The sequence below is a fragment of the Eschrichtius robustus genome, chromosome 11, assembly GCF_028021215.1.
Source record: "Eschrichtius robustus isolate mEscRob2 chromosome 11, mEscRob2.pri, whole genome shotgun sequence".
Classification (NCBI taxonomy): Eukaryota; Metazoa; Chordata; class Mammalia; order Artiodactyla; family Eschrichtiidae; genus Eschrichtius; species Eschrichtius robustus.
The window spans coordinates 89,546,118-89,569,000 of NC_090834.1; the positions used below are offsets into that span (position 1 = coordinate 89,546,118).

General features: G+C 47.2%; 1 protein-coding gene across 1 annotated transcript in view; it reads left to right on the forward strand.

The window, feature by feature from the left end:
* EHF (ETS homologous factor) overlaps positions 1-22,883 on the forward strand; it is a 38,435-nt gene that overhangs the window by 12,304 nt on the left and 3,248 nt on the right. Inside the window, exons 2-6 of the mRNA XM_068555137.1 lie at positions 9,392-9,491; positions 13,138-13,383; positions 15,585-15,647; positions 18,295-18,363; positions 18,482-18,550. Of these exons, the coding sequence (XP_068411238.1) occupies positions 9,395-9,491; positions 13,138-13,383; positions 15,585-15,647; positions 18,295-18,363; positions 18,482-18,550 (544 nt within the window). The 5' untranslated portion in view covers positions 9,392-9,394. The remainder of the gene's footprint in view (positions 1-9,391; positions 9,492-13,137; positions 13,384-15,584; positions 15,648-18,294; positions 18,364-18,481; positions 18,551-22,883) is intronic.

Consider the following 22,883-nt stretch of genomic DNA (forward strand, 5'->3'; position numbering starts at 1 on the left):
TGGTGGGAGGATGGTGAATTCTTCACTGCATTGCCAAACAGAGGTCCAGAATGACTCTCCTGGATGCAGCACAATCCCTACTTTAGGTGTCGATGGAGAAGGACAGTGGGGCCCCTCCTGGTGTCACCACAGGAAAACTAGGCAACACCCATGTCAAGTAAGAGCAAGAATAGAATCTCTCAGGCCTTCTCTCAGAGGTCAGAGTACACTTGTCTCCCAACCCTAACTCCACTGCAAAGTTTTCTTTACATTTCAATCCAACATGAGTGCAAGAGAGATTTTTTTTTTTTTAAAGATCCATGGTGTCCCTAGATCTTCAGGGGTCAGTGGATGGTCTTTAGAGGGCCTGGGGCCCACAAAATACGTGCAAAACCTGGTATGCATTTTGAAGAGGAGAAAACCCTAGTTTCTCTTGAGGTCTCAAAAGACTCTGTGACCTTTTATGCTTCAAAGCTTGCCCTATTTTTCTTAGTTTGTCATATCTGAATGAGATTGATAAAGGCTCCTGGGGTCATGAAAGGTAATCTTGTTTTTTGATCAACTTTGGGGCCTGTCCACTGTCAGTATCTGCATCTTGTCTGGATCTGGCACCAAGACTGATAAAGATCAGCCTAATATGTATATTTCCAAATGGCTCACAGTCAGTAAAGTGTATCTATAATGGATCAACTCTTGGCCTCCCAATATGGCATCATTGCTCATGTAAACGCTTGAAAGCCCAGGAATAATGCTTCTGATGTTGCCCCTGGGAACATGAAATGTCTGTTTCAAAACACATTATGAGGGTATGAAATTACCTGTGATGTAATCCCGAGAGGATCAAATACATTCCCCAAGCTTGATTCACATTTTATTTCATTTGGAAAACACAAATTATTGTCTGTATTACATTCAGTTAGATTTCACATGTACTTGAATTTTCTTTTCTCCTCGTTGGGAGTAGTTCTCTTGAAATGACAGTCATATTGAAACAGGAAGTCAGTAATCTGTTGCAACATCCTTCAGGCAAATGCTGTGAATTCACCTGCTGGTAACTTTGATTAAGGACCGAGAATGGTTTGGATATTACTGTCATTGCAAAAGTAATTATTTACAATGTCTAATTGCTCCTCGGGCCTGAGGAGTAAAAATAGCCACACAAGGCAGCCAGGTCTGAGGCCATTTGGGGATGTTGTGGTTGAATGTATCAAGGAGCTGGGAAGAAGGCAGACCATGGCTTTGACTCCCAGTCCCCTGGGGCTGGGAACAGGGAATACAGGCAAAGCCCTGCTTATGGTCTGCTCTGTGGTCCTGGTGGCTCCCAGTGTATCTTTACCCTCCCAGAAAGAGCAAACCCTACTTTCTGGACTGAGAGCTAATTCAGATGAAACACAAAGAATTATGGACCAGTTTATTTCCAAAATATAAAATAAAAATAACTTTATTGAGTCATAAAAGGAGAGTTTATATTATATATGTGTGCAAATATACTCATGTATATATATGCATGTAAATATATATGTATGTGTATATAAATATATAGGTGTATAAATCTGTAATTAATGGCTAAAAGAGTAAAACTGGCCCAGCTTTCATACCCTAAATATTCCTACCTGAGTATATCGTAGGTATGACAGAATGAAGACAGATTTCTACCCTTTCATTCTAAAAAGAACTCTTGAATATAGTGAGAAGAGTGATGGCTTCAGGTTGCTCTGGCAAAAAGGAAAAGGGTTTCAATCAAGGTCACTGCATGATTGAATGAACCAGAGAATTTTGTAATCTTGGAGAAACCTGGTAAAGGTGTGAGGCCCCAGATGGCAGAGGGAGAATGCTGTGAGTATGTATGGAATGGGGATGGGGGTGAGGATGAGTTGAAGGCATCTTTCTTCTCTGGCAAGGCACCCCCTTCTCAGCAGAAAGTTCCCAGGGTTTGTTGCTAGACACTTGGAGTTTGAATTCTCTTCTAGCTTCAATTCTTTCGAAACTGTGTGAGCTTGAACAAGTTATCCAACCTCTCTGAGCCTCGGATAAACCGTCTGTTAAATGACATAATGCCTTACAGAGTAATTGTGAATATTGACTGAGATAATGTATTTAAAACTATTAGCACAGAGCCAGCACATTTTAAATGTTCAATAAACCCTAGCTACTATAGTATGGTTACTATTATTTTTTTATTTTTCATTTTTACAGCATTTTGTCCTAGGTCTCAGTAACCTTACCACAGAGCAAAAGACACACCTTGCTCCAGATAAGTGAGCCCAAGCTGGGCTGCGTTTGTCTCTGCTGGCAGGTTCTCTCTGTGTGTTTAAGAAGAGAGACCAGTGGAGCAGTTCTTGGCCTCGGTAGGAGTCCCGAGACTGGGCAGAGCCTCCTGGGTTCTGGAGTGCATGCTCTGGTCCCTTGTCAAAGTCCCAGTGGTGCCTCCTTCCCCTCATTTTTCTGTCCCTATGAGCTCAAATCCCAGACCCCCTTCTTCCAGTAAATGAGCAGTTCATGTGCTAAGGGACCCTGTAGGATAGAGAGACCCTCTGGCCATTCTCTGCCAGGAGCTCCCACTTTGGATGTGCTGCTCTCCTGTGCACCTGCAAACCAGCCATGGTGTGTGAGAGCACAATGCCGGGTGGTAACCCAAGGCCTGCAGAGGTGTGCCCTTCCACTGCTCCTGGCAGCCTCAGGCAGCGTGTGTCTGGTGGGACGAAGGGGAGCAAGAAGGATGCATGCCCAGAGGGGCGGAGCACGGCTTCTGTGAGCAGGGGCTGAGAGATGCTGTCCATAGCTCAGCCTAACGGGGCGTCCACCCAGCAGCCCAGGATGGGGAGTGGGGAGGCACGAGTCCAGCCCTAGGCTAGATTGTGCCAGCCAGCTGGGATTGCTGAATATTATGTAAATGGTGGAAGTTAGAAGCCTTGCTTGAAGTGAACTTAACCTTCAATTTCCTCCTTGGAGATAACAAAATAATAGCCACAACACAATAAAGAAATGATAATAGGGCTTCCCTGGTGGCGCAGTGGTTGGGAATCTGCCTGCCAATGCAGGGGACGCGGGTTCGAGCCCTGGTCTGGGAAGATCTCACGTGCCGCGGAGCAGCTGGGCCCGTGAGCCACAATTGCTGAGCCTGCGCGTCTGGAGCCTGTGCTCCGCAACAAGAGAGGCCGCGATAGTGAGAGGCCTGCGCACCGCGATGAAGAGTGGCCCCTGCTTGCCGCAACTAGAGAAAGCCCTCGCACAGAAACGAAGACCCAACACAGCCATAAATAAATAAATAAATAAATAAATAAACCCCAAAGAAAGTAAAAAAAAAATAATAATAATAATGATTATAAAAACCAGCTGGGCTTCCCTGGTGGCGCAGTGGTTGAGAATCTGCCTGCCAATGCAGGGGACGCGGGTTCGAGCCCTGGTCTGGGAAGATCCCACATGCCGCGGAGCAGCTGGGCCCGTGAGCCACAACTACTGAGCCTGCGTGTCTGGAGCTTGTGCTCCGCAACAACAGAGGCCGCGATAGTGAGAGGCCCGCGCACCGCGATGAAGAGTGACACCCGCTCGCCGCAACTAGAGAAAGCCCTCGCACAGAAACGAAGACCCAACACAGCCATAAATAAATAAATAAATAAATAAATAAATAAACCCCAAAGAAAGTAAAAAAAAAAAAAAAAAAATGATAATAATGATTATAAAAACCAGCTAAAATTTACCAAGTATTTAATATGTGTCAAGCGCTTTTCCAAGCACTCTACAGGTATCATCTCATTTTGTCTTTCAACAACCCTTTTCATATCATCTATCAACACTTTTCATACCATTCTATCAATGAGGAAACTGAGACCTTCAAGAGACGTTGAATCACTTGTCCAAGCTTGCCCCATTAGTAAACTGGCAAAGCCAGGGATTGAACCATGGCCATCTGACTCCAGAGCCTGGAACTCCCCACCATTACACCATCCTGCCTCTGAAGGGTCTAACCCGACCCCAAGAATGTTGCCCAAGCCAACCAGCACAGTTTAGAGAGACATCCCTGGGCAGACCCCATGATAACTGCTAACATTTCCTGGGTACTTGCCATGTATGAGATAATGTGTGAAAACTTTACATTCTTACACGTTAAACATTCTCATTTAATCCGCACTTCAACTCTATTTCCCCCACTTTCTGTCATAGGGGGAAATTGAGACTTTAGAGAGGATGGTACTTCCCCAAGGTCAACACAGCCTGCCAAGGGGCAGAATCAAGATTTCAACCCTCACCATGTGAGTCACTGTAAGAGCTGCCCTCCAGAAATGCAGCAGCACCGGGCTGGGTTTGAAGCTCCTCACGCCTTGAGTATGCCCTTTCAACCCAGATGTTAGTGAGGCTCTTTCTCATGCATTCCCATTTGTGCCACTGAGCAGCAGCTAAAATGTGAGACTCTTAAACTTTAGGGTCAGGCCAAGTGCTCTGATGGCCTCCACCCCGATCCATTGGTCCTCCTTGTGCGTGGTGGTCAAGCTGGTGCTCGAAGGGAATTTAGCCTTTGATGAAGGTCTGGTAGAGCGGGTACAGAGGTGGTAGATCGTCTTTATGCGTGGGTGGCCCAGAAGTGGTCTGAGACCCTAGCAACTTAGGGCTTTGTGGGAACTTGTGTTTAACCCCGAACTGCCACTTAACAAAGTAGGGGAGTAAAGAGTGTCTGTGGCCACCCCCAGCACAGCACAGTGCCGTCTCTCTGCCAAAATGGGTTCGGACTGGTCAAACCTTAGTGGCCCATTGTTTGCCAGGGAATTGCTGCCTAAGGTGGAATAGGTCCTAGCCAGAAGGCTGGCATGAGGTACCGTCTACTGTAGTCGACTGGGTCCCACGCGTGGCTCCAGACTTATGTCGCCCAAAGGGTCAGTTTTAGAACTGCCGTGCAAAGGGTGATGTCTTGGGCGAATGTGGAAGTCAAGACAATCACACGGGGCAAGAAGTTTCCTCCGATTGTTTGTATACACGAAGGGTGGATAAGAGAATGCAGATGGAAAAACGCTGCATCACCCACATTGCATTTCACTCTTTCGGTTTGAATTAAGATTTACCTTTTTTTTTGGTGTGCAGTTTTTAATAGCCCAAGTAGCAATTTATGCTGTGTTCCCAGAATACATACCATGCGGGAATAGACAAAGGTGAGCCTGATACTCAGTGCATTTTCTTAAATTTCCACCTAGGAGGCAATTACCCGGCATGACCAGGCACTGTGCTGGGGACCTTGCAGTCCCTTATCTCAGTCAGTCCTCCAGCAAGCCTAGGTGGTGACACTAATGCCATGGCTGTTTCCTGGAAGAGGATATAGCAGCTCAGAAAGGATAGAAAACAGTCCAAGGCCACCACACCAGCAAGATCAAAGCCTGAGCTGTCACCTCCACAGGCTCTAATTTGACCGGTGTTCACAACTGGGGGTGATTTGGCTCCAGGGGACATTCTCAGGGGGTGGTGGGTGAGTGCTGCTAGAATCTAGTGACTAGAGGCCAGTGACGCAGCTAAGCATACTGCAATGCACGAGTCAGCTCCGCAACAGAGAACCATCCTGGACCAAGATGCCGGTCAGCTGAGGTTGAGAAACTGCTTTTCACCCCTAGAATTCTCCCTCGAGCTGGAGATGAGACCAAATAGAACCTTTTCCCAGCTTGCTTTTGGCTCGAAGGGTGGAACCATTCTTACTTAGGCTCTGAATTTACTTCTTCCAATCTTGGAAGAAGTAAAATGTGTTAGAGAAACACCCTGAGAACTGATGTTTAAAGAAAGGAAAAGAAACTGATTTTAAACGAGGGCATGTGTTCTAGCATTGGACTAGGGACCTTTAAATCCATGATATTATTTACCCTTCCAAACAGCCCTTGGGCTTGGAGGACATCCACTTTCCCCGACTTCCCCTTTGAAATCAGTGAAGGCATTGAGCTGGGAAAGGGTAACATACTCCAGGTCACGTGGCTGAAGGTTGGGGAGCCTGGATTCCAACCCAGGCCTCAGAGATTCCAAAGTCTCTACCTCCCACACTTGATACATTATTCTTTTGAAAGAAAATAATAAAAGCTACGCTGAAGGTAAAGTAGAAAACTTAAAGAGCAGTATTAAATAATTCCCTTACTTTTTAATGAAAAGTGTTGCTTTTTATACCCCATAAAGTAATCACCATGTACCATAGAAAGTTTATATTCATATATGGGAGTGTGGGTGAGTTGGTTATAATAATGCTTTTTTTTTTTTAAACAATTCGCAAGGCACATTTATTATCCATTATCTCATTTGATCTTTTCAACAGTCCTGTGAGGCTGCTGGGGGGCAAATGTCCTCATTTTACACCTGAAGAGCTGGGCCTCCGAGGGGAGTAGGACTTGGTGAAAGGCCTTCCGCCATGCTGGGCCCGAGGTGGGGGGCCTTCGGTGCCCACCCTAAGGGCGCTGTCCCTGCAGCCCCAAGCTGGCTTGAAAATACTGATCTTCTTTCCTCACAAGCCCGGGTGACCTCGGCGAACTCTGACTCACTAACGAATAAGCCACATAAACTCTTTTATGGGCGGTAAGCATTCACTGTGCCCTGTAAAAAAGGGCCCTCACCCTGCCAGCTGCTTTCCCTTGGAAAGGGGGTGCCGTCAGGGAGCACGCTCAGCCTCCTGGGGGGCCGGGTGGCAACCGGGCAGCTGTGACCTTGTCGTCCTCAGGGCTTCTCTGTGGGTTGAGAGTTCTGGGCGCCTCGTGCTGAGAAATGATGTCTGCCCGGAGGAAAGGGGCTGGTGGGCATTCGGTCATAAGAGGAAAACTGGCCCACACGGTCATGCGACATTTATTGAATTCTTCCTTAGTACCCACTCGGCTCTCTGCATGCACAAGCTTATCTGATGCCCACAGCCCTCTGCGTCTGGGTTGTTCCCATTTTACAGGGCGGCAAAGTGAGGATCAGAAAGATTTAGGCTAGACAGACTTGAACTTGCTCAAGGTCACCCACGGTGGGCAGGAGAACTAGGATCTGAGCCCACCTCTCCCTGACTTCAAAGCCAGGCGTTCAGTCCTCACACCACCCTGCCTTCCAGTTTTTCGGGAAGTGGTGAGCAGGAGGTCTGAGCCAGCCGGCTGAGGAGGTGGGTCCTCGTTGGCCCTGGCAGGTCTGGCTTCCACTGAAATGGCCACTTTGAAACAGCCCTGCGGGCAAACCCTTGTGAAAGAATTTCAGGGAAGCCTCCGCTGCCCACCCCACCCTTACCCACAGCCTGGAGGGCAGATGGGCTGGGCTCTGAGCTGCAGCCCCTTCAGGGTTAAACAGTAACCTGTCTACTGCTTGTAGTTGAGCAAATGCTGGCAAGGAACAAGCCCGGCCTTGAGCAAACAGGAGCCGGTGCCATGCCTCCTCCCTCCCCCAGCCACCCCTCTGGGGACCTGCAAGTTTTCTTGTACCTTGGAGTCCCCCATTTGATTTCTTAGCTTAGGGCAATTGCTGTAGAAAGCTCGATGGGAAAAGGCCCAGTTCCTGTGAAGGCGAAGAAGGCTTGACTTGGGTTGGTTTTCTCTGAGAGTGAGAATCACAGAGATTTCTGGAAATGAACTTAAGAAGCAATTCACCTTCTTTAAATTTTTGCGTGGGGAAACTGAGGCCCAAGGTTGCTTCTGGTTTGGGTTATGCAGAGATGCAGCACCCTTCCTCCTCATAACACCTGCCATGCGGTCATGTCCTACTTTGTGCCAAGTGCCCAAGGTATAGAAACTCGTTTAAGCTCCAACCAATACGCATGGTACGTATGATGACCTGTATTTTGCATAAGAGGAAACTGGGGTTCAGAGAGGTTAATGACTTCTGTTCGACTTAGTACCAACTTTAGCAGGTAAGTGTGAGAGCGTGGGATAAACCCCCGCTCTTCCTGACTTCGAAACTCATCTCTATGGCACCACCACGTAGAATCCAGCTCTGCCGTCTCCCCACCCTGTGGTCTGTTACAGTGTTCATTATCCCCACCCCATCTTTCCTTGTCCTACCTTCTACTTAGGCCTAATTATTTGCCAAACAACCAGGATGATGATGTCAATAATCATGATAAATGTTCCTGTTTAGCCTAGTTCAACTCTTAATCACTGCTCTATCCCTCGTCCCTAAAACTGTGCCCAGCCCATTGCAAGGCTGATAAATATCTGTTGAATAAATGAATACATGAATGAACTTTTAGGCCTTTTCCAGACGCCTCTTCTCCCCTCTCAAGCCCTACACAGAACCAGAGGAGCACTAGCTAAATTAGAGGAAAGGGTTTTGAGGGATGGAACCAGTCAGGCTGGGCAGTTTCCAGCTGGGGGAGGTTGGTGACTCGTGAAGATGCAAGATTTCCCCCATACAGGCAGAAACATTTCCATGATCTGCTACTCTAAAGCTAGACTCTTCTCCCTACCGGAACATTTAGAAAGAGCAGGTTACCCTTCGAGGCCCTGGGTAATGCTCAATCATCCTCTGGAAACAAGCTGTTCATCCTTTGGATGATTGAGCACACTTCTGGGGCTTTGAGTCTGAAAGGTGGAGGGCGCCTGCCATGAGGGTAGGAACATTGTAGATGCTGGACGACTGAGGTGAATATTTCTAAAGCGTAAAATTTTTACATGGTTTAAAAAACCCAAACAGGCTCATGGAAGAAAGCCTCTTCTCCTGGGGTCCTTTACTGAGAAAATGAGCCCTCAGACTGAGAAAGTCAGCTTCAGATCAGCTTTGAAGCCTGCGGAATTCTCCAGGTCTCTAAAAGGAGAGGGAATGTGGGGCTGAATTTTTACCAGGAAAGAAGGGAAGGGGCAGTGTCTTGTCCCAGAAGCCAACTGATTTATCACGGAGCCAAATACTTGAAAAACTCTAGGTCAAATATGGCTGAGGTCCTCCAAGATGAGCCCATCCCGTGGCAGATATTTGTGCTGAGGAAATTTACTGGATGCCCAGGTGTAGGCTGCTCAGATGTGTCGGGACTTGTAAATGTCTGATTTCAGGTCAGAGTTCCTGCACAGGTGCCGGGTCTGTTCTGCTACCCGTTTGGGTTTTCACTGATTGAAATTTTACTTTAAATAAAAACCTCTTTGGCATTTTCACTTTTGTCAAAAAAAAAAAAAAAAAAAAAAAATTGGCTGCTCGCCAGACTCGCCCAGTGAGCAAGTATTACATTTTCCTCCCGTTTCATTCCCGATCAGAGATTATTCATTTGTGAATGGGTGGCTGTAAAAACTTGCCTCATGCATATGAAAATCGAACCTGGAAATTTTTAATTGCCAGTGAGTTTTGCTTTTACTGAAAGGGCTGTGGCAACATGCTTCGCAGGCAATGGATGGAAGGACCAAATTCTTTCTTCCTTCCTAAATTCACTCTATGATCTATACTCTCAAATGACGTTTGTCCAAGAGGCACTGGCTGAACGGCCTGTTTGATCCCCTTACAGATCATGATTCTGGAAGGAAGTGGTGTAATGAATCTCAATCCCAGCAACAACCTCCTCCACCAGCAGCCGGCCTGGACAGACAGCTACCCCACGTGCAATGGTAAGGGGCCGCGCGGGGGTCAGTGTCACTCCCCATGGGGATTCTTCCTTGGCTTTAATTAGGCTTCGTTTCCCAACTTAATGAAAAATACAGGTTTTATTCAGACGGGGGGTGTGGGGACCAGGGTGACTGGAGAAAACTCTTCTTCATGCTGGAGGTCCTCACAGGCCCCCCAGGGCCCCAGCCAGAAGCCCATTTGAGATATTCCATGGTTTTCTCCCAATATTCAAAGGTCCAGGTTGGTAGCCTGGCAGAGAGGGTGATAGAAGAGACACCCCAAAGGAAGGCCAACTTTAATAGTGTTGGCTGGGATATCAAGATAGGATAGGATGGAAAACTGTGTGTGCGTGTGTGTATATGTGTGTGTGTCACATGGAAGCGTGGAAGTTAAGGAGAAGAGAGTTGTAGCAGCTGAATCTTTCTATTTCATCTTCTGGTGACCTCCCTTTGTAAAGGGAGGGGAGAGTCGTTAGGAGACCATGTGCCTGCCTTTGGTGCTTTAATCTACAACCGATTGACTAGAAGGAGGGCCTGGTGGTGGGGCTTATAGAGGGTTTGGTGATCAAGCCCATGGCTGACTGTAGAAGCTGGACTGAATAAAGGTGTTGCTGAATCAGGGCACCGCACCCCATTGTGAAGGTGTTCAGTTTGCGTAGACGGCTGTGCACCGAACCGCAGTGGGTGTAGGGAGCTCTGGGCCTTCTCCCACCCCATACCTGCTGCTAATCTCCTCCCCAGAGACTCTGCTGTGCTTGCTTCCCTTGAGAAAATGGAAATGGGCCATCGGTGAACAGAGTCTGGGAAGCAGCAGTGGGAGGCTGATGGAAGGGGTGCATTCTCCAAGAAGTGGCCGATCCGTGGGCAGCTCCACCTTCTAGTTTTGAAGCCCAGCCACACATGATCAAAAGCAGGGATGGGTGACCTTCTCTTATTGATCACCTGTGCTTCTGAACTCCTGCCTTTTCTGGGCATGACCTTCCCTGTGGCAGGACTCAGATTCCTTGTGGGGACCTCGAAGGATGATTCCAAACAGGGAAAAGCTCTTTAGGCTGCAAAATCTTTTGGATGCCAGGCCCTAGGACCCTCGATTAAGGCAGCAACCCTCTGGTTTGCTCTGGAGTGTAGTCAGCAGGGAGTGGAATTTAAACATCACTTTTTTACTCTCTAACTTCTGGAGGCCCCAGAGAAGGCCCAGCTCCTGGTCATGATTGATGGGGGAGGCCAGGTGAATGCCAGAGAGGAGCTGAACTCATACAATTTTCAGTGCTTTTCCCAAAGCTTCAGGAATCTGATGAGTCGCCTGGCTGATGGGGAGTCTCCCCTGGTCAACTTTAGACAAAATTCTCGGGTTCTGCCAAGTTCTAACAGACTGCACTGTCAGGAAGTATCCTCTCATCTGGGTCACGTGACACTGAGAGAAGAAAGTACCGCAGGCCTGGTGTGGGGTTATTGAGAGTTGTTGTCTCCTGTTTACAAACCCGGAGCTGCAAGGTCATAACAACACAATTAATTAAAAAGTAAAAGTACAAAGACTTGGGGAGCTGCAAAAAATGTAGCCCACCCTTAAATAGCTGTATTGGTGGGACACCAAAAAGTAGGGAGGAAATAGAGACATCCGGTCTAGGCTCTGTGTGTTGGTGTATTAGGGAATATTTCTATGTAATTAAATTTTGGGACTAGATTCTTCCAGTCCCTGCCCCTTCCCCCTCCACTGTTGGCTTCTCCTTTAGGGCCCAGGCTGAGGGTTTAGGCCTGCTTTTGTGTGGCCATGAGGAATGAGGAGTAAGGCACACAATATGAGTGGCAGGTGGGACCGGGTTGGAAACATTCCCCCTTCAGCCTTACCTCCTGGGGTGTTGAGGCCTAGGCCATAGGCATTATGGGGATCAAACATTTTGAAGCTCTGTAGCTCCTTGCCATTCAAACTGTATCCACTGACCAGCATCATAATCATCCTGGGGAAGCTTGTTAGGAATGCAGAAACTCAGGCCTCACCCCAGGTCTATGGAATCAGAATCTGCATTTGAACCATATTCCCTGGTGATTCATAATCACATCAGAGATTGGGAAGTACTGATCTAGCATGACCTTGAAGAAAAAGTTAGGGACCATTTTCTTTTGCTACGTTTTCCTCTATTGGTCCATCCTTAGGGAATATCTGTGTGTCATGCTCAGCTGGATTTCCCCTCCTTCAGCTTGGTGGGCTATAATAGGGTTTTCCCCTTGTCCTTGCCCCTCACCTTTCCCACTAGAGAGCTCCTTCCTTTGGCCCATGCTTTCAAGGGGATCGTAAAGTCTCTCAGTCTGGTTACATGACACCAGAGGCTGGTTCTCTCTTCTCCATCCCTCCAGGATTTTGGGCTGATTTAGTCATGTTCTCTTAAGTGAGTATGAGAGTCACATACATAGATGGTTAGCCCATAGTGAGCTCAGTAATATTTATTGGCTTAAATGAACTCCTCTTCTTCACCGGTACTTGAATTAACCATCTTGTGAATGCACCTCACAACTCTTCCAGGTTCCCACGTTATTTCTTCTTCAGCCCCAAATTTACTAAAGAAATAGAGAGACAGTACCTATGATGGCAAAGTCTCTGAGGTAGTTTTTATGGGAGATACAAGGATGGGTAAGACAGAGTCCATGACCTTGAGCATACAATTTACAAAGGAGAACAGGACTGTAGTTAGAGACCCATCAAGAGAGGCAGAACATGACAAACGTCATTAGGAGAAATGTAAAGTGCATCTCCTGGAGATTCAGAGGACAGCAGCCCTCAGCAGTCAGTCAGGGGGGTCTGCGATGGCTTTATGGGGGTGGTCAGGGTCAGCAAGCTGGGTAGAAATTCAACAGGGAGTGATAGGTAGAATACAAACCGGGCTGAAAGAACAACATAGAAAAAAGGCAAAAGGTCACTTGAGGAATAGTTAGTGAAGAGCCTTAATGCCTGACTTGGCAGTTTTGGGCCTAATTTCAGTGGATAAAGGGAAATTGCTGAAGGTAGCTGAGTAGGGAAGTGACATCCTAGTGGCTATAATAACCAGTATGGGGTGGGAGGATGTCAGCTCAGTGAGCACATGAATCATCTGGACCACTTTGGGGAGCAGCAAAGGCCTCACAGAGAAAAGAACCTGAGTCTCAAGCTTCATTTTTGGTTGAAGATGGTCCGAGTTTTGGGTATGTATGTGTATATATGAGTGTGTAAATGGGAAATAAATGAGAAATAAATGGGAGAGAGAGAGGGAGAAGAAGGAGAGAACTATGTGGGTGTGGACAAGAAGCTAATACTCTGTTGAAACTGTAGCAATGCTTTACCTTTCATGGTAGTCTGTGGGAGGTGGGGAAAGAGCTCATGATCTCAGAGCATTTCAAGTGTTGTGTCCTCATCCAGAGCTCAGGGGTAAGTGTATGGAGAACAAAATGAAGATCTACGGAGGCTGAATGATTGGCTCCCACCACAACTGGGGAAAGAATTGCATTTCCTAGAGCCTCCTCTCCAGAGCCCATCTCACGCTCCAATCCCCACGGATGCATGCAGAGGGTGGTTGTGACCCCTGTGACGTCTGGCAGCCAGAAGGGCATCCCCATGTCTGGGTTCATGCTCGGAAACAAACACGGGTCACTCACAGGGCCGACTCCTGTTTTGCAGTTTCCAGCGGGTTTTTTGGAGGCCAGTGGCATGAAATCCATCCTCAGTACTGGACCAAGTACCAGGTGTGGGAGTGGCTCCAGCACCTCCTGGACACCAACCAGCTGGACGCCAGCTGCATCCCTTTCCAGGAGTTTGACATCAACGGCGAGCACCTCTGCAGCATGAGTCTGCAGGAGTTCACCCGGGCGGCGGGGACAGCGGGACAGCTCCTCTACAGCAACTTGCAGCATCTCAAGTGGAATGGTAACTCTGTCTCTGTCTCTGTCTCTCTGCCCTGCTAGGAGCCAGCTGGGAAGAGCAGAGACTCCACAGCTGGCAGGGTTCCTGTTTAGGGCCATCCAAGGATGGTCTCACCTCCAAATTACTGTTTCCTGAGACAGAGAAGTAGAAGGGAGGTGAGAGGACAGGCTTGAAGCCTAGGGTACAAGGTGTGTCTAATCCCATACAAATCCAGCATAATGTAATTCTCCCCTTACATGGTTAATTTCCAAGGAGACAAAGGTTAGCTGGGTATTCACAGGATACTTGGTACTCTCAGAAAACCACTTCTTTCTCTTGCAAATGAGGTTCAATTGTTTCATTCCCAATCCCTTGCTTGTTAAGATCATCATGGCTATTTTTTAGAAAAAATTTCTACACCTAGGTTCTTAAGATGGGACTTAAGTGTGGTAAGAAAATAGGCAAAATTAGATCTAGTTTGTTTTTTGGGAGGGGAGAAAGCTTACGATATTACAACAGATTTTTAAAAGGTCCTGAATCGAAAAAAGGCTTAAAACGAATGGTCTGGACACGTTTGGGATGTTTCTGCAGTGATTTCTGGGATTGGTGCTGCCCTAGAGCCCCAGGTGTCTTTCCTGAGGCCTCACCTAGCACATAGACAGGCATCGTTTAAAGGCTGTCCATTGGTGATAGTTTATTCACACATGCACGCGTGCTACACTGGCTTGTAAGAGCTGGTAGGGTAGACAACTATCTTGCAGAATGTCCTTGACACTGGCCTAAGGTGCTTCTGATAATGGTTATAAAAACTAGCTCCTCTGAGAACTATTTTGGAAAGCAGTGATATGTACGAATAGTGAGCTGTCCCGTCCACATCAGAATGGGCATGTCTGTCTAAGCAGAATCTGTGTTTGGGCATGTAGCTGGGGCTTTGGGAAGCATGAGCTCCAGGGCTATGAACCAGATTCAGATCCAGATAGCTGCCATCAACACTGAAGAGAACCCAACGTCTGGCTTCGGAGCGGGCAGAAGTGGTGGCCATTTGAGATGACCTCATTCAGCTCCTGGGCACTCCCTACTTCCCATCCACCTCACAGAGGTGGTTGCTCACTTTTCTTTTACTAGAACCAAACCAAACAAAGCTCTAAAAATAACCCCCAGGAATCTTCAGAAAGAGCAGACTTACACTTGAAGAATTAAAAGTATTTACCTCCCCACCTCCAATTAAATCCGCTCCTTTAAAGCTTTGCCCTGATTGAAGCTTAAGGCAGGGAAGCGTGGGAGGTGATGTGGCCATCCTTGACCTTCCACCTTTGACCTTCCATCTTTGGCCTTCCATGACTTGCACGCTGCTGGTGCCTCTGAATGCCTAATGGCCAGATTTCTCACCTTTGTTCCGTTGTTTGCCTTTTTGTAGACATTCTACTAACCTACATTTATTGAGTATTTACTTATACAAGGACTCTAAGTGAATTGATTCATTTGGTGACCTTATGAGAAAATAAATATTGCACCCATTTGACAGGGGCAGTTTTCATCTGGGAAAACTGAAGGTCAGAGACATTAAAGCATGACCTCTGCTCCTGAGATACTTATAATCTGGGTGGGCAGGAAAAACATATGAAATGAATTCACATGTATATATGATACATCTGGAGAGAAGTTGCCAGGCATAAATAAGGGAAGAATCACTGCACTTATCCAGACATAGCTCATAGATTAGATCTAATCAAAAGGGGTTTGATTAAATTTAAGATCAAAGAAGAATTAAGGTGGTTTTCCTTGTGTTCTCTTTGCATTTTGTATCAAATTTTAGTATGAGAAAGCACCTTAGAGGAAATCTAATGACTTTATCTAGTTTAATCCCCTAAATATACAGTTGAGGAAACCAAGATGAAGAAAGGTGAAGTACCTTGCAGCTATTAGTGGAAAAACTGGTCTTTCAACTTCTAAAGTTCTATTTCCTTCATACTGGATGCCTTCTCTATACAAGGCCAAATAATTCCATCTGATGTTGGTGCCCTAGCTACTGATTTTCTAGGTCAAGGGCCCCAGGCTTGAGATTATAGATCCAGAGAGGGAAGCCCCCTCCCAGAAGCAAAGAAGGGTGATCATGCTGCGGGATTGTCAGAAGCTCTTCCATGAAGCCAGCTTCGTCCTTGGTCAAGCATCACACTTTGGCTCCACGTGGGCCCGCCCTGAGTTTCCCAATCTGTCCTTCACAGGCCAGTGCAGCAGTGACCTATTCCAGTCCACACACAATGTCATTGTCAAGACCGAACAAACCGGTGAGTCGTGGCAGATGAAGGGAGCCAACCTGGTAGGCAAAGGCCCGCGGAGGACAACTGGGAGGGAGTGTGAGGGAGAGTGTGGGAGCAGGACGGAGCCAGGACTTTGGCAGGAAACCCAGGGATGTCTCTTCCCTGGCTGTCTCCAATGGGCCAGGCAGCCATGAGCCTCATCCCTCGTCCTTGGGACCAATGACTGCCGACTATTTCTGATTTCTAAGATTGATGGTGAGCCTAATTCTGCCCACACTTCTCTGCTTCCCATGGTTGGTCAAGGGAACATCCAGGCTCTGATCCAGGAGCCCAGAAAATGCAGAGTCTAAGTGGGCTTTCTTGTCACCACAAAGAGTCAGGGGATTGCACTTGGCCAAGTTAGGAGAAGCAAGGGGAGAGAAGAGGAAGGGTCAGTGTCTCCTCTCTCCCTCCTCCCTTGGAGGGAGTGTGTTTCACAAGGAGGAGGAAGATTCGGACTTTGTGTTGTAGTTACTACAGTTTCTGGGGACCTTGGAGTTTCTGTAGGGGTGTCCAAAGGCAGCTGTGGAACTGACTCCTGCCTTAAGTACGCTTTTAGACAAAAGCCACTATTCTGAGCTCTGAGTAGGGTCTGCAGTCCCAGAGTAGCTACATTCATTTTTGTTCTCCTTCATCTGCCTAATCATCCCTCCTTCCTCTGTCCCAATATCTCTCTCCTGGGGACTTTCTGTCTCCCCTGGGGACTTGCAGGGGGCAGTAACTGCCTCGAGAAGTTGTGCCCTAGAGCCTTGTACCAATCAGAGTTCTTTGCCTAGTGACCTTTGGCCTATGACCTCTTAGTCTAGGGAGAGCTCTGCAAGTCCCCCCAAGTCCATAGGAGCAGCCACTGCTCCAAGGTCACTCCCCATGTCCACATCAGTGAGAATGCGGGCCACATGGACCAACCGCGGAGTTTGCCTCAGGCCTCCCTGCAGGTTGCGTGCCAGTCACCAAGGACTGTATTTGACCTGGGGTGATTTGTGAGTCACTAGGGGCAGAAATTGGCCCCATGCATTATTTACTCTTTTATAATGGGACTGGTCTACCATTATTAAAGAAAAGACAGTAGCTGCTAAACATGTTAATTAGCTATTCCTAGCCCTGCCCTTCCCCCCAGAGACCAGGGTTGAGTTACCCAGATGGTCTATGCTTTATGGGCGTGACTGCCCTAGAGGCAGGCACAGGACTTGGCCGAGAGGATGGTGCCCCCTGACCCCTAATCCTCACTGTTGACTGGACAGATAGCCCAGCGGAGGAGCCAGGTTGGTACTGGAGAGGTCCCAAGTACTTGACAATTCCTCCTTGACCATCCAGACATTCTCATGTTGCCAGTTCAGAAAAGCTGAGCAGCTCCACCCTGGGAGGAGGGGAAAGGAGGCTCATACAGGGGCCAACACCCCCAAACCTTATTGGTTCTGTTTGTTTTCAGAGACAACAACAGGTGTATAAGGTGACCCAACGAGGACAGAGGGTGTAACCCCTAAGAGATCAGGCTTGGGGTGCCCAAACACGTAGCTATTAGTTCAAATACCAGCTAAATCCCTATGTCGTAAACAGGAGGACTTAGCCAGTGAGTCAGGTTTTTATACCATTTATGCTACAAAAACAAAATGAAACTCGGCCAGTGGCTTACCACCCCGGCCCTGAAATTCAGAGGCTGGGCAGGAGGGAGCTGAGGGCAGCCTCTGTCTGTGACGAGGGGAGAGCAGGAAGTTCCTGGTGGGGATGAGGTGACAGCTCCTGCCAGGTCTCACAGCTCTTGGCCAGCCAGGAAAGAAGAAGCTTCTGTTGGAGATCAGCCCAGAGGTGAGGGGTGCGTAGGAGTCGGGCTTCGTTTAGGGTAGGTGGAGGGGAGTTTCCTTGGAGTCTGAAATCTGAAGAGTCAGGAGACGTGCTTACCCAGCACACTGAAGAGAGAGAGAGAGAGAGAACTTTTCCTAGATGAAGCAATGAGGCCCTACTCTTAAAACCTGTTTATTTGATTTGGTAACACTCTTATCTCCTTCTCCTTAGTTTTGTTTTGAAAATTTTATGTCACCCCTTAAGCATATTGGAGAAATCCTGGAGGGAGGGGGCTGTCACCCAACTTGAGGAGAGTTTCTCTCTGGATTTTAGCAATAAAGACTCTGCGATAAGACTGAGCAGACTTTTTCTTAAAGAAACATCATTAATTCTCCCAGGAAGATGTTACTAGGAAAAGATGCTCATTAATCATGAAGTTATTTTGTCCCTACCATTTTTTTTACTAGTATAAAAATATTCTGGTGACAATATAGTAGAATGTAAGACAACACCAGGCTCCTGGACCCCCCCAAGTGCAGACTGGGAATATCCTCAGGAAAGCATTGGTCTAGGACAGGATCCCACTGTTGCAACTTCTCTCACTTCCCTCAAAATGCAACAGGTGTAGAACACCTGCATGGGGCCGTAACAAAGTCCATCTCCCCTAGGGCCCTGGAAGAAAACTGGGGTAACATTATTATAAGGTAACATGTGGCTGAAGCAGAATCTTATCTCTTCTCTCTGAGAACCACCCCCTTGTCCCACACCTCTTTGATGAACAGTGAGTAAGAAAAGGCAAACTCCCCACCTGGGGAAGGTGATTGCTGACATTCCCATTTTCTGTCCTTTGTAGACCCTTCCATCATGAACACCTGGAAAGAAGAGAACTATTTATATGACACCAACTATGGTAGCACAGTAGGTAACTAACTCCCCAGCGCTTAAGACCCTTTTACATTCTTACTCTGGTTTTGTAACAGCCAAAAATTTATGTTGTAAGGAGGGGACTCTTAATGTCCTTTATGTTTTCATTGCCACAGAGTTGTTGGACAGCAAAACTTTCTGCCGGGCCCAGATCTCCATGACAACCAGCGGTCACCTTCCCATTGGTAAGTTGTCCTGACATCCGAGGCTGAGTGTGCCTCCTGCAAGTGCTTGCCGTGAATTAATGAGAATTACCAATGCCCTACATTTCCGACTTTGCTGGAGTCTTTCCCATTAAAAGGCTAGGAAAGGTTTAGAAAGAATCTGCTTTTGGGCCCATATTTGTACATTGAAAATGACCAGCAAGGATGCCTCTAGGAAATGTGTTTTGCTCCTGTGAAACCAAGTCACTCTCTGTGACAACAGAAACTCTCTTTTCAGTAAAAACTTGCTTTTGTGAAATTATCCAATAAAATTATTCATATGTGGGTATACTTATGGGGGAGAAGGCTCTAATTTTCAACAAGCTGTCTTTGGCTTTAGAGAAAGAATGTCTAACGGTGGAATTCAGAGGTCAGTGAACCTGGGATGATGGTCTCTGGGTGGAGGGGCAGTAGCTGAAAACTTCTGGAACCCTGGGAATCACAGGTCAGTTTTAAAGTCTGACCTTGTTGGCTCATCAGGACTCTCTAATTAGTCAGACCACCTGCACATTATGAATTATGTTCATATGAGTTGTGTTTGGTTAGGATTGGATGCATCTGGGGGCTACCCATGACTCTCAATCAAGGTTACACTGAGTGGGAGGGTTGGTCTGTTGGGAGTCTGGGAGAGGAGCTTTCAGATTGTATTTCAGATTACTTCCCCTTGTCCACTTACAAATAGGTCCATTGGTAGGAATGAGTGCATGGGGGAGGTGAAGAGAGGGTTTCGTGTTGTCCCTTGATCTCGGTGCGAATTTGTGAATCTGTTTGGCTCTGTGAAATGAAGCTTAGACCCGTCACAAGTGAATCTGTCTTTTCCTGGAATTGGATTTGGGGCAACTTCAGAACTGGGATTTAAAAGAGTGTCTGTGAAAGGAAGAATCAAAAAACAACCCCTCCTCCTTCCTTTTTTTTTTTTTTTTTTTTTGATTTTGTTGAGTGTGCTTTTGAGAACTGAAAAAATGAAAGCTTTTGGTTTGAGGTTTAGTTCGGGTCAAGCCCTTTGAATGAGACAGGGCTGGGAGCCAGGGTAAATGCTTCTGGAATTGAGGTTAAGAATGGAGGCCAATTCATTTCTCCACCTCCCCCTCCACACAGAGGCCCATCGCATTATGTGTCACTAAGTATTTGCTGAAATTAGGGAACTACATCAAACACTGGAAAGGTTCTGCAGTGGATTTGCCATGCTGGGGGAACTGAGCCAGCCAGGGTAAAATTTCTGTGGCAATCGTTGTCACCCAGTCAAGACCAAGGTTTTCAGAGCTGAAGAAACCACCCTGGTCACCCTCTGACTTCCTGACACACCTCCTAAGGTGTCATCTCCCATGTCCTGGGTCTTTGGCTTAGGGCAGAAGATTCCAAGGAAGAATAAAGTTGAACCAACCACTTCCTGAGCCTCAGGGATGGTTAGGTCTCTAGGCACCTGGGAAACGAAAAGCCATAATCAACAACTCCGCTGCCCTCACAGCCAGGCCACCCTGCTGTCTCCTGCATCCTGACTTAACCTGCTGGAATCTCCCAATCAACAGGGACCAACGTCGGCTTTCATATTTGTAGTAACAGGGAAGTCACTGTCTCCTGAGTGCGACTATTCTGCTTTTGAATAGTCCTTCTTCAAATGGGCTTTACAAATCTGCTCTCCTGCACCTCCCTTGATTCTTGATCACCTTACTCCAGATTCCTATCCCGAAATTGTAACACAGGCTGGAAAATGAGATAAGCCATCCAGGACCCCGATCAGAATGATCACTTTAAGAATCATTTCAGTGTCTGGGTTGGTAAATTCTTTGGGGTAACAGCCTTCCAGGTAGGATAGTTAATTACAGCCTTGTAAGGATCAATTCCTTTCAGCATAGTTTAGTCTCTACTGGACGGGACCAGAACCAACCCCCCCCCCCCGCCCCCGCCCCCGCCCCCGCCCCCGCAAAGACCCTTGTCATTTGGCAAAGACCCTTGTCATTTGTCTGAGTCTTTAGATTTCCAGCTCCCATGAAATGGAGCGCAGTTAAGTATCTTTATGTGTTTTAGTGCAAGTCACAAGCCGCGCTGAGGCGAGGCCACATGTAAACTGATGCCCTCGCTGATAAACACAGGTGGGGAAGCGGGCTCTGTTTTGATTGCTCTGTCATCTGCTCATTTCATAAAATGGCCGCCGTCAGTGTTCCTGATCTGCCCGATAGTCCTCGAGCCAATCACGCTAACTCGGGACTGATGTGTTTATTTACCGACTCGCTGAGCCTAGAGCGAGGGTGGCATGGTCTATTGTAACACTGAAATTTGTATATCCCGTAAAGAAATGGCTCACAGCTGAATCATATGCAAATGCTTCTAATCTTTGCTTCTTGTGAAGCAGCTTAGATGAAGTCACGCTCTGGAACTCATCATAAACTTGTGCCTTGGTGCTGCCCCGTCTGGACTGGACCTTGACCTCAGGTGCCTGGGAGTGGAGCAGGAGAAGGCCAAGCTGGACAGTTTCCCCAAAGCAAGCCATTATTTTATAAGGATGAATCACTTAACCACGAGGCTAACTTCAAAGGTTTTGACTTTTATTTTGGGGCCAGGGGAAGATACAGGGGGCAAGGCCATCATATTAAGGTAAGGTTTCAGATCAAAAGATTTTAGTGCTGAGGCAGGTGGGTGATTCCACAGCCTGTCCCCCACGCCCTGGGGGCTGGAAGAAGAGGCTGGAAGAAATTCAAGTTTCTTTTGCCTTTGGCTGCATATTCTTGCATACCATGATGCACACATTTTTATTTGGGGAATTTTTTTCGCGGGAGGTCTTTCTTAAGCTGGATGGAAGTCTAGCTTGGGTAAATGGCTGACATCTCGAAGAGAACATTTCCTCGTGGTGTAGCTGGTCTGGGGGTTCTTAATCTGGAGTCCATGGACTCCTAAGTGACCCACATACTCCTGAAATTGTTGCAGAATTTCACGAGTGTACACATATGTGCCTTTTTCTGGGGAGAGGGGCCAAGGTTTCCATTTTATTCATAAAGGTACCTTAACCCCCCAAAGTATCTGATTCTTGCATTACATGAGTTTGCAACCCCTAAACAATGATTCAGGCCAAAAAGCTGAGAGACACCTATACTCGGGTTTTTCTGAGTTCAATGCTGGCTCTGAAATAATGGCCCTGCATCCCTCCTGGATGCCATTTGAAAATGAGCTTTGCTTGTGGCCTGCTGGGTAAATGCCACTCTTTGTCTGCAGAACAACGTGGCCCCGTCAGAGTGATGTATCACTTGGAAACCGGGGTGGGTGCCAACCTGTCGCAATATTGTCACATCCTGATGGGATGTCGCAACCTCACCCTGAAACCTACAGGGAGGGAGAGTGGAGTCTCCTTGCATTTCCTGCGAATTTGTTCATTCAGGTTTCAGAGAAATCCAAGTCAGGTGCAAACCCTCCTGCTGACAATGTTGAGGGGGAGGGGCGGCGGGGCGGGGGAGGGTGGTGGCGCGTTTAACCAGAAAAAGAGGTTTCTCTTCTAACCAGATCTTATTAGAACGCTCTCATCTATCCCACCACGACTTTCAAACTGCTGGGAGCTCTGAGTTGTGACCATCTGGGGGATCAGACAGGTGAATGCATCCATGCACGCGGGGAAATAGAGAATCATCAAATTGGAATGACTTTTCCCCACTAACTAGTGGGTTGCAGAACTGAAGCTGATTCTCGGCAGGGAAGATGTTTATGAAATCTGTTAAGTGGCACCATCTTTGGAAATGGCATAGAATAGTGGTTATGAGTAAAACCTCTGGATCCTGCTAGTACCTTCTTCATAGGATGATTGTGTGAATCAAATCAGGTGATTCATGTAAAGTGCTGACCACAGTGCCTGGTACATAGTAAGTGGTCAAGAAACAGGAGCTAGTCTTCTTAACCATTTTCCTTAGGAGCTAATGGTATTCAAACTTTATTGAATATTGGATCACTGTTGACAATCTTGAAAGCTGTGGACCCTCTTCCTTTGCCTGCGGTTTCAGTCAGTCTGAAATGCCCTTGAAGTCCACACACGGGTCAGCAAACCTTAAGTTAGGGAGCCCTGATGTAATGTACACAGAAGGGATGCAATATACTGGTCCAATTTCTTATCAGGATTGGCTACCATTTAGGGGCTGTCCTGGATTCAAGTTGGCAGATTTTTGATTGTGGGAATTTTTTTTGGTAAGATCTGCTTTAGTCTTCCTGACACTTGAAGTGCCCACTGACACCCACACACACCCACACACACACACTGCTAGATCATTTAGTTTTCTCTTTAACAAGTTTTATTTCACAGATTTGCCTCTGTCATCTCCTCTTTGTTGATAAT